General features: G+C 49.7%; 1 protein-coding gene across 1 annotated transcript in view; it reads left to right on the forward strand.

The window, feature by feature from the left end:
* Positions 1-11,633, forward strand: part of LOC116463862 (zonadhesin-like) — a 62,115-nt gene that overhangs the window by 42,031 nt on the left and 8,451 nt on the right. The window contains 4 exon segments of the mRNA XM_058434891.1: positions 1,923-2,227; positions 7,899-8,110; positions 8,835-8,979; positions 10,727-10,974. Of these exon segments, the coding sequence (XP_058290874.1) occupies positions 1,923-2,227; positions 7,899-8,110; positions 8,835-8,979; positions 10,727-10,974 (910 nt within the window).

The raw sequence follows: 11,633 nt of genomic DNA on the forward strand, positions 1-11,633 counted from the left end.
CCCGGCTAATTTGTGTATTTTTGGTAGAGATGGAGTTTCACCATGTTGGCCAGGCTGGCTTTGAACTCCTGACCTCAAGTGATGCGCCCCACTCAGCCTCCCAAAGTGCTAGGATTACAGGCATGAGCCACTATGCCTGGCCACCCCTCCAGCTTTTCATAGCAACATGAGCTAGGGAGCCAGACTGTAGGGCACACCTGGAGCAGGAAGACCAGAATGTTCCTTTTTTCTTCTTCTTCAATTTTTAAATTTTTTTAGAGACAGGGTCTTGCCACGTTTGCCCACGCTGGTCTCAAACTCCTGGGCTCAAATGATCCTCCCGCCTCGGCCTCCCAAAGTGCTGGGATTACAGGCCAGAATGTTGCTTTGTGTGTGTGATTTGAGGGCGTTGACTTCTGGGCATTCTGGGGCGATGTGTGTAATTGATCCATCTCAAGGCTGCTAGAACCCACTTGAGGAAATGTGAAAGTCTTCCTTTCCTCGCTTAGAAACCTTGGAGGAGGAGCAGGAGCAGAGGCTCATGCCTGTAATTCCAGCACTTTGGGAGCCCAAGACTGGAGGATCACTTGAGGCCAGGAATTTGAGACCAGCCTAGGCAACACAGCAAGACCCTGTCTCTACAAAAAATTAAAAACAAAAATTAGCCAGCCATGGTGGCACATGCCTGTAGTCCCAGCTATTCGGGAGGCTTCAGCAGGAAGATTGGTTGAGTCTGAGATTTGAAGGCTGCAGTGAGCTATGATTGCATCACTGAACTCCAGCCTGGACGACAGAGCAAGAAGCTGTCTTAAAAAGTTTAAAAATAGCCAGGTGCAGTGGCTCACACCTCTAATCCCAACACTTTGTGAGGCCAATGTGGGAGGATTGCTTGAGCCTAGGAGTTTGAGACCAGCCTGGGCAACATAGCAAGACCTCATCTCTACAGAAAAAAAAAAGAAAAGAAAAGAAAGAAAGAAAAATAACCAGGTGTGGTTAGTCCCAGCTACTCACAAGGCTGAGGTGGGGCGATCCCTTGGGCCTGGGAGATTGAAGTTGCAGTGAGCCTTGATCACGCCACTGCACTCCAGACTGGGCGACAGATTGGGAAGCAAAAAAGGAAATCTGGGAGAAGAGGAGGCCGATGGGAGATTGGCCAGAGCTCAGACCAGCTTCCCTGTGAATACCAGAGGGATTAGGAGGGTGGGGAGTCCCTGAGAGGTCTCTCTGGGTCATTTGGGAGCACCAGATCATTGTCATAGGGCCAGGCGTGGTGGCTTAGGCCTGATATCTCAGCACTTTGCGAGGCCGAGGTGGGTGGATCACTTGAGGCCAGGAGTTCAAGACCACCCTTGCCAACATGGTGAAACCTCGTCTCTATTAAAAATACAAAAACTAGCCGGGCATGGTGGCGGGTGCCTGTAATCCCAGCTACTTGGAAGGCTAAGGCAGGAGAATCACTTTAACCTGAGACGTAGAGGTTGCAGTGAGCCAAGATCACACCACTGAACTCCAGCCTGGGCGATACAGTGAGACCTTGTCTCCAGATAAACCAAAACCAAAAATTAGCTAGGTGTGGTGGCGGGTGGCTGTAATCCCGGCTACTCGGGAGGCTGAGGCAGGAGAATCGCTTGAACCCGGGAGGCAGAGGTTTCAGTGAGCCAAGATTGCACTACTGCACTCCAGCCTGGGCGACACAGTGAGACTCTGTCTCAAAAAAAAAAAATTGGTCGGGCGTGGTGGCGGGTGCCTGTAGTCCCAGCAACTCGGGAGGCTGAGGCAGGAGAATCGCTTGAACACAGGAGGGAAGGCAGAGGTTGCAGTGAGCTGAGACTGTTGCATTGCACTCTAGCCTGGGCGACAGAGCAAGACTCCCCCTAAAGAAAAAAAATTTGTGTCATAGTAGGGGGACAGCTGTCCCTAGGCTGATTCTTTTACCTTCCCAGTTGTCAGAGTCTCCCGGTAGATGAGCAGCAGATTCCAGCGGAACAGCAGGAGAACCCGAGTGGAAACTGCAGGGCGGCCGACCTCCGCAGGGCGCGGGAAAAATGCGAGGCAGCGCTCCGGGCTCCGGTGTGGGCCCAGTGTGCCTCCCGCATAGACCTCACGCCCTTCCTGGTGGACTGTGCAAACACCCTCTGTGAGTTCGGAGGTCTCCACCAGGCCTTCTGCCAGGCTCTGCAAGCCTTTGGGGCCACCTGCCAGAGCCAGGGGCTCAAGCCCCCGCTCTGGAGAAACAGCAGCTTCTGCCGTGAGTGTGCCCTGCTGTCACCCCAAACCCCTCCCAAACCCCGTTTCCCTCTCTGCTTCCCTGAGAGCTCCCTCACTCTCCTTCCTGTTTGTTCCTAACTCAGCCCTCATTGTTTCTTTGACAAGGACTACTTTTTAATTATTTATTTATATAAAATTTTTTTTGCTGGGTGTGGTGGCTCACGCCTATAATCCCAGCACTTCGGGAGGCCAAGGTGGGTGGATCACGTGAGGTCAGGAGTTCGAGACCAGCCTGGCCAACATGGTGAAACCCCATTCTACTAAAAATACAAAATTAGCCGGGCGTGGTGGCACATGCCTGTAATCCCAGCTACTTGGGAGGCTGAAGCAGAAGAATAACTTGAACCTAGGAGGCAGAGGTCCCAGTGACTCGAGATTGTGCGATTGCACTCCAGCCTGGGCAAAAAGGAGCAAAACTCCATATCAAAAAAAAAAAATTTGATACAGGGTCTCATTCTGTCGCCCAGGCTGGAGTGCAATGGCATGATCTCACCTCACTGCAACCTCCGCCTCCTGGGTTCAAGTCATTCTCCTACCTCCGCCTCCCAAGTAGCTGGGACTACAGGCGTGTGCCACCACACCCGGCTAATTTTTGTGATTTTAATAGAGATGGGGTTTCACCATATTGGCCAGGCTGGTCAGAAACCTTTCTTCTTTCCTCCTAGCAGACAACTGGGCAAACTTCTATAGCATTTTACTTAAAAAAAACAAAATTATTGAGATTATTCCCATAGCATACTATTCACTCTTTTAAAAGTGTCTTTTAGCCGAGCGTGGTGGCTCATGCCTGTAATCCCAGCAGCTTGGGAGGCCAAGGCAGGTGGATCACCTGAGGTCAGGAGTTAGAGACCACCCTGGCCAATTTGGTGAAACCCCGTCTCTACTAAAAATACAAAAAATTAGCCAGGAGTGGTGGTGGGCGCCTGTAATCCCAACTACTCGGGAGGCTGAGGCAGGAGAACTGCTTGAACCCAGGAGGTGGAGGTTGTAGTGAGCCAAGATCGCTCTGTTGCACTCCAGCCTGGACAACAAGAGTGACACTCCATCTCAAAAAAAAAAAAGTGTCTTTTAGTATCTTGATAAAGTTGTGCAACTATCACTACTATATAATGTCAGAACCTTTTACAATTTAAAACAGGAATTCAATAGAGTTGTTTTAATACGTAACACATTTGCAGGATTCAAAAACGCATAAAGTATTAAAAATTTGAAAATACTTTTAAGTATTAAAAGATACCCAGTAGGTTGGGTGTGGTGGCTCATGCCTGTAATCTTAGCAATTTGGGAGGCTGAGGTGGGTGGATTGCTTGAACCCAGGAGTTCAAGACCAGCCTGGGCAACATAGTGAGACCCAATCTCTACAAAAAATTACCAACTAGCTGGGTATGGTGGTGCATGCCTCTGGTCCCAGCTACTTGGGGGGCTGAGGTGGGAGGATCACTTGAGCCCGGGAGGTTGAGGCTGCAGTGAGCCATGACTGCATCACTGCACTCAAGTCTGGGTGACAGAGCGAGACTCTATCTCAGAAGAAAAAAAAAATCTCCCCAAAAAACAAAAAAAGATACCGGTGTACGGTCTCCCTACCACTCTCACCCCATGGGCCTGGTTCATGTCTCAGTATTTTTCCCAAGACCACTTATTTATGCTTATATAAACAAATTCAAATTTATATTCTTGGCTGGGTGCAGTGATTGACACCCGTAATCCAAGCACTTTGGGAGTCCAAGAAGGGAGGATTGCTTGAGGCCAGGAGTTTGAGACCAACCTGGGCAATATAGTGAGACCCCTGCATCTTACAAAAAAATTTAAAAAACAAAAGACAAGAAAACTATATGCTCTGTGCTTTTGGAGTTTTGCCAATCTGAGAATTGAAAAACGTCTTTTTTTGCCAGTGTTCCTTAAGGAGGTTTATTTTATTTATTTTTTTATTTTACATATATTTTTTGAGACAGAGTCTCGCTCTGTCACCAGGCTGGAGTGCAGTGGTGTGACCTTGGCTCACTACAACTTCCACCTTCTGGGTTCAAGCGATTCTCCTGCCTCAGCCTCCCAAGTAGCTGGGACTGCAGGCACGCACCATCACACCCAGCTAATTTTTGTATTTTTAGTAGAGACAGGGTTTCACCATGTTGGCCAGGATGGTCTCGATCTCTTGACCTCGTGATCTGCCTGCCTTGGCCTCCCAAAGTGCTGGGATTACAGGCGTGAGCCACTGCGCCTGGCCAAGAAGGTTTATTTTGCTTTAAAGCACTCTCACATTCCAGGAGCAAAGCGGAGGTGCAGGGGGCGCTGCAGAGCTTGTCAGGGCCAGTGGAGGCAACATGAGCACAGCAGCCTGAGCTGGCCGAAGGGTCAGGGTGAAAGCTGCACACAGGTCCCGTGCAGAAGGGGGCCGCTGCTCAGCTGCCCCACAGCTGCTGGGCATCACCGTGGGTCCAGTGTGACCAGATCCTCTGATTTTGTTTTTTGAAAGAAGCTATAAGCCTGAGTTTTTATTTGACATTGCTATACTTTTTTTTTTTTTGAGTCTCACTTTGTAGCTCAGGCTGGAGTGCATGATCTCGGCTCACTGCAGCCTCTGCCTCCCAGGTTCCAGTGATTCTCCTGCCTCAGCCTCCGAGTAGCTGGGGTTACTGGCATGTGCCACCACGCCCAGCTAATTTTTGTATTTTTAGTAGAGACGGGGTTTCACCATATTGGCCAGGCTGGTCTTGAACTCCTCACCTCAGGTGATCCACCTGCCTCAAGCCTCCCAAAGTGCTAGGATTACAGGCATGAGCCACTGCGCCTGGATATGAAAAATAACAAGTCTTAATTTGAGTTTTTATTATGAGTGAGACTGGACATTTTTTCATGTACTTAGGAACCCTTTGAATTTCCCTTTTTGTAAACTATCTGCTCTTATCCAGTCACCATTTTTCCACTGAGTCGTTGGTCTTCATTGAATTATTTCATGGAAGTCCTTTATCTATTATGGAAAGTAGACCTTTATTAGTGCTCTGAGTTACACAAAGTTTTCCAGTCCTTTTTGTTTTCATCTCTTGACTTTTTTTTTTTTTTTTTTGCCATGCAGGACAAAAATGTATATGGGGTCAAATATATTAATCTTGTTTTATGTCTTCTGCATCTTGAGCAATAGCTATAGAAGCTACAAAAAGATTTTGCTGATTCTTTGCTCTAGAAATTTTGTTTGTTTGAGACAGAGTCTCGCTCTGTGGCCCAGGCTGCAGTGACACGATCCCGGATCACTGCAACCTCTGCCCCCTGGGTTCAAGCAATTCTCCTGCCTCAGCCTTCTGAGTAGCTGGGATTACAGGTGCACACGACCACGCCTGGCTAATTTTTTTGTATTTTTAGTAGAGATGGGGTTTCACCATGTTGGCCAGGCTGGTCTCAAACTCCTGGCCTCAAGTGACCTGCCCGCCTCGTCCTCCCCAAGTGCTGGGGTTACAGGTGTGAGCCACCGTGTCCGGCCTGCTCTAGAACTTTTATGGTTTCATTTTTTTATATTTAAGTGGGGTTTTTTTTTTTGGTGTATGTCTAAGTTTTTGACCCATGAGGATTTATCCTGATGTGTAAAATGAGGTATGAATCAACTTTGTTTTTGTTTTTCTCCAGAAGGCTAGCCAGCTGTTCCAACATTATTAAATGACTAGTCTGTCTTTGCCCAGGGACTGAGATACCACATTTATCATATACTAAATTCCCATATATATTTGGATTCATATCTGAGCTTTCTCCTCTGTTCTGTCGGTCCATCTGTATTTGCATGTGGCAGTAACACAAAGTTGTAATCACTGAAAATTTAAAATGAGCTTTGGGCTGGGCGCAGTGGCTTACGCCTGTAATCCCAGCACTGTGGGAGGCCGAGGTGGGCGGATCACCTGAGGTCAGGAGTTCGAGACCAGCCTAGCCGACAGGGCGTGGTGATATGTGCCTGTAATCCCAGCTACTCAGGAGGCTGAGGCAGGAGAATCGCTTGAACCTGGGAGGTGGAGGTTGCAGTGAGCTGAGATCGTGCCATTGCATTCCAGCTGGGGCGAGAAGAGCAAAACTCCATCTCGAAAAAATAAATAAATGAATAAATAAAATAAAATAAAATAAATTAAAATAAATTAAAATAAACATTGACTTACGGAGAGACATTCACTACTGATGGCTCTTTTTTTTTTAAAGGAGTTCCTGGCTTTTCTGGTTTGCTTATGTCTTCAGCTCAACTTTGAAATCATCTTGTCCTATTAAAAGCACACACACATATAAAATACTTTTGGTGGCTGGGTGTGGTGGCTCACTCCTGTAATCCTAGCACTTTGGGAGGCCAAGGTGGGAGGATCACCTGAGGTCAGGAGTTTGAGACCAGCCTGGCCAACATGGTGAAACCCCATCTCTACTAAAAATACAAAAATTAGCCAGGCATGGTGGCACATGCCTGTAATCCCAGCTACCTGGGAGGCTGAAGTAGGAGAATCCCTGGAACCAGGGAGGCAGAGGCTGCAGTGAGCCAAAATCGCTCCTAGGCGTCAGAGACTCTGTCCCCACCTGCCCCCGCAAAATATATATCTATATATATTTTTTTTTTCGGTTTTTGAGACAGAGTCTCGCTCTGTCGCCCAGGCTGGAGTGCAGTGGCGCGATCTCGGCTCACCGCAAGCTCCGCCTCCCGGGTTCACGCCATTCTCCTGTCTCAGCCTCCCGAGTAGCTGGGACTACAGGCACCTGCCACCGCGCCCGGCTAATGTTTTGTATTTTTAGTAGAAACAGGGTTTCACCAAGTTAGCCAAGATGGTTTCGATCTGCTGACCTCGTGATCCGCCCGCCTCGGCCTCCCAAAGTGCTGGGATTACAGGCACCAGCCACCGCTCCTGGCCTATTTTTGGTATATTTTATTGAGATTACATTAAATGTGTACATTCACTGAGACAGAACTAATATCACCATGTTGTTGAACCTTCTTATCCACGAACATGGTATGCATTTCCATTTGTTCACACTATTTTTGCTTAAAGGCCTTTCTTTAACTCCCCCAAGAGAATTAATACCTCCCTGCTCTGTGCCTCCGTCTTGCCTGTCAACACACCTACTGATCATGCATTTCAAGGTCCTGCTGCAGTTGCTGTTTGACCACTGTCCTTCACACTGACTTGGGAGAGCCATTCTTGTTCCTTTTTTTTTTTTTGAGACAGAGTCTCACTCTGTTGTCCAGGCTGGAGTGCAGTGGTGTGATCTTGGCTCACTGCAACCTCTGCCTCCCAGGTTCAATCGATTCTCCTGCCTTAGCCTCCTGAGTAGCTGGGACTACAGGCGCCCACCACCAAGTCCAGCTAATTGTTGTATTTTTAGTAGAGACGGGGTTTCACCATGATGGCCAAGACTATCTCAATCTCCTGACTTTGTGATCCACCCACCTCGGCCTCCCAAAGTGCTGGGATTACAGGCGTGAGCCACCATGCCCAGCTGCTTTTTCGTTTCTTTCCCCCAAAGCCTGGCACACAACCCATACTCAGTAAATGTTTGCTGAATGAATAACAAAAGGACAAAAAAAGCTCCCCAAGCCTTGTTGGTCATCCACCCATAGCCTGGTTTGTACAGCCCCTGCCCACCTTGGCCCCCTGTGACCCTCTCCACTGACCCACTGTCTCCTTCACCCACAGCTCTGGAATGCCCTGCCTACAGCAGCTACACCAACTGCCTTCCCTCCTGCTCACCCTCCTGCTGGGACCTGGATGGCCGGTGTGAGGGCGCCAAAGTCCCCTCTGCCTGCGCTGAGGGCTGCATTTGTCAGCCCGGCTATGTGCTGAGTGAAGACAAGTGTGTCCCCAGAAGTCAGTGTGGCTGCAAGGATGCCCACGGTGGCTCCATCCCTGTGAGTGGGCATGGGAAATGGGACTGGAGGCAACACAGCTTGAGGGCGGTGCTTTCTCCTTTTCTCTGCCTCTCTCAGCCTGGGATACCTGTGACTTTACAGCTGGCCCAGGGGTGTGAAGGCTGGTGTGAGTGGCATATTGATCTCCAGCCAGGTCTGGGCTGATGGCGCATGGTTTGGGTTTTGGATCTGAGGAATCCAAACAAGCAGCACATGGCATGGTATAGTGGAAAGACCATGGCCTCATTTCAGGCTAACCTAGGATTGAATCCTGATGGTGCCACTGATGAGTCAGATGACCTCTGTTATCTCTGTTTCCTCATCTATAAAATGGGTTCAGTAGTACCTCCTGCACAACATATATAAGACATCAAGCACAAACACAGTGCCTTTTTTTTTTTGAGACGGAGCCTCCCTCTATTATCCAGCAGGCTGGAGTGCAGTGGCATGATCTCTGCTCACTGCAATCTCTGCCTCCTGGGTTCAGGCGATTCTCCTGCCTCAGTCTCCTGTGTAGCTGGGATTACAGGCAAGCGCCACCACGCCCTGCTAATTTTCGTATTTTTAGTAGAGACGAGGTTTCACCATGTTGGCCAGGCTCGTCACAAACTCCTGACCTCAGGTGATCCACCCGTCTCGGCCTTCCAAAGTGCTGGGATTACAGGCATGAGCCACCGCACCCAGCCCCCTCCTCACTCTCTTTCTCTTCCTGTGACTTCTACAGCTGGGCAAGAGCTGGGTCTCCAGTGGTTGCACGGAGAAGTGTGTCTGCACAGGAGGAGCCATTCAGTGTGGGGACTTCCGACGCCCCTCTGGGTCCCACTGCCAGCTCAGTTCCGACAATAGCAAAAGCAATTGTGTCTCAGACAGTAAGGGGAGCGACTAGGGAGGTTGGAGAGGGGCGCACTTGGGGCCAGGGCTGAGGTGGAGAAAGAGGCAGGGTGGGAAGGGGCTTAGCCTGAACCCCAGCATAGTCAGGGGTTGGGGTGGGCGACTGGATCAGGAGGCCTGGCCTCCAGTTTAGCTCTTGCTAACTCTGTGGCCATGTGCCAGGTCCTGATCCCCTCTGGGACCCTCCACCTGTAGGGCCAAAAGAAGGGACTGGTCAAGGAGATCCTCCAAGATTTTCGTTTTCTTGTTTGTTTGTTTTTTGAGACAGGGTCTTGCCCTGTTGCCCAGGCTGGAGTGCACTGGCACCGTAATATAGCTCACTACAACCTCAAATGCCTGGAATCATGTGATCCTCACATCTCAGCCTCCCAAGTAACTGGGACTACAAGCATGGACCACCACACCCAGCCAATTTTGCTATTTTTTTTCTAGAGATGGGGTCTTGCTATGTTGCCCAGGATGGGCTTGAACTCATGGGCTCAAGTGTTCCTCCTTCCTCCTAAAGTGTTGAGATTACAGGCATGAGCCACTGTGCCCGGCCCCTCTAAGGTTTTTAATCAGGCCAGGAGAGAGAGAAAATTGAAGATCAAGGATCCAGGGAGGCTGGGCATGGTGGTTCATGCCTGTAATCCCAGTACTTGGGAGGCAGAGGTGGAAAAGTCACTTCAGCCCAGGAATTTAACACCAGCCTGGCCAACATAGGAAGACCCTGTCCCTACAAAAAATTTTAAAATTTTAAAACATTAGGTGTAGTGGCTTGTGCCTGTAGTCCCAGCTACTCAGGAGACTGAGGCAGGAGAATTGCTTGAGCTCAGGAGTTTGAGGCTGCAGTGAGCTATGATTGCACCACTGCACTCCAGCCTGGGACACAGAGTGAGACCCTGTCTCAAAAAAATAAAAAATAATAATAATAAACGGCCTCTAATTGAATGTCAGTAGGTATTGAAAAAAAAAAGTCTAGGTACCAGGCTTGGTGGCTTATGCCTGTAATCTCAGCACTTTGGACTGTGGGAGGCCAAGGCGGGAGGATTTCCTGAGGCCAGGAGTTCAAGACCAGCCCGGGCAATGTAGTGTGGTCCCCATTTCTAAAAAAAGAAAAAAATTAGCTAGGGGTGATGGTGTGCACCTGAAGTCCCAGCTACTCAGGAGGCTGAGGCAGGAGGATCGCTTGAGGCCAGAAATTGGAGGCTGCAGTGAGCTATGATTGTGCCACTTGCACACCAGTCTGGGTGACAGAATAAGACCCTGTCTCAAAAAAAGAAAAAGAAAATAAAAAAGAGAAAAGAAAGGATCCAGGGAGCCTGAGCCTAAGAGGGTGGCCACAGGGGATGTCACTGTGGGGGAGGGACTCTGGGGACCGTTACACCTGGGCAGGGTCCCTTCTCAGTCTTTTGTTTTGTTTTTTTGTTTTTTTGAGATGGTGTCTTACTCTGTTGCCCAGGCTGGAGTACAGTGGCGCGATCTCGGCGCTCACTGCAACCTCCACCTCCCGGGTTCAAGCAATTCTCTTGCCTCAGCCTACTAAGTAGCTGGGATTACAGGCACGCACCACCACACCTGGCTAATTTTTGTATTTTTAGTAGAGATGGGGTTTCGCCATGTTGGCCAGGCTGGTCTCAAACTCCTGACCTCAGGTCATCCACCTGCCTTGGCCTCCCAAAGTCCTGGGATTACAGGCGTGAGTCACTGCGCCCAGCCCCTTCTCAATGTTTGACTTCTTGGCAGAGTCTGAACAATGCTCAGTCTATGGGGACCCCCGTTACCTCACATTTGATGGCTTCAGCTACCGCTTCCAAGGCCGCATGACTTATGTTCTGATCAAGACTGTGGATGTACTGCCTGAGGGGGTGGAGCCCCTCCTCGTGGAAGGACGCAACAAGATGGATCCTCCCAGGAGCTCCATCTTCTTGCAGGAAGTGATTACCACCGTCTATGGCTATAAAGTGCAGCTCCAAGCTGGTCTGGATCTTGTGGTAAGAGCTGGGCCAGGGCCTGGTGGGTGTGGGAAGGCAGCTGGACCAGGTAGGCCACCTGGAGTCAGGGATCCCTGTTTCCTGGGATGTTTGTGGCAGGGGTGGGCTGGTTGTAAAATCAGAGTCAGCAGGATGCAGTGGTTCACGCCTGTAATCTCAGCTACTCAGGAGGCTAAGACAGGAGGATCACTTGAGCCCAGGAGTTCAAGACCAGCCTGGGCAATAGCAAGACCCCACATCTCTGCAAAAAATTTAAAATGAGCTGGATATGGGGGCACACACCTGTAGTTCCAGCTATTGGGCAGGCTTAGGCTGGAGGATCACTTGATCCCAGGAGTTTGAGGCTGCAGTGAGCCAAGATCTTGCCACTGCACTTTAGCCTGGGTGACAGAAACTGTCTCAAAACCAAAAACAAATTCAGCAACAAGCTCACTTCATGTGGGGAGGCAGCAGAGGCTGGCAAGAGACAAGAGGAAGAGAGGAGGAGGAGGAGGACAGAGCATGAGGTGTGTGAAGGTCAATCCTGGGCTGAAGAACCAATGGCATCCACTACACCGATGTATTTTTATTTTTTGAGACAGAGTCTCGCTCTGTCACCCAGGATGGAGGGCAGTGGCACCATCCTGGCTCACTGCAACCTCCACCTCCCAGGTTCAAGT

This window comes from Hylobates moloch, unplaced genomic scaffold (assembly GCF_009828535.3).
Source record: "Hylobates moloch isolate HMO894 unplaced genomic scaffold, HMol_V3 SCAFFOLD_72, whole genome shotgun sequence".
NCBI lineage: Eukaryota > Metazoa > Chordata > Mammalia > Primates > Hylobatidae > Hylobates > Hylobates moloch.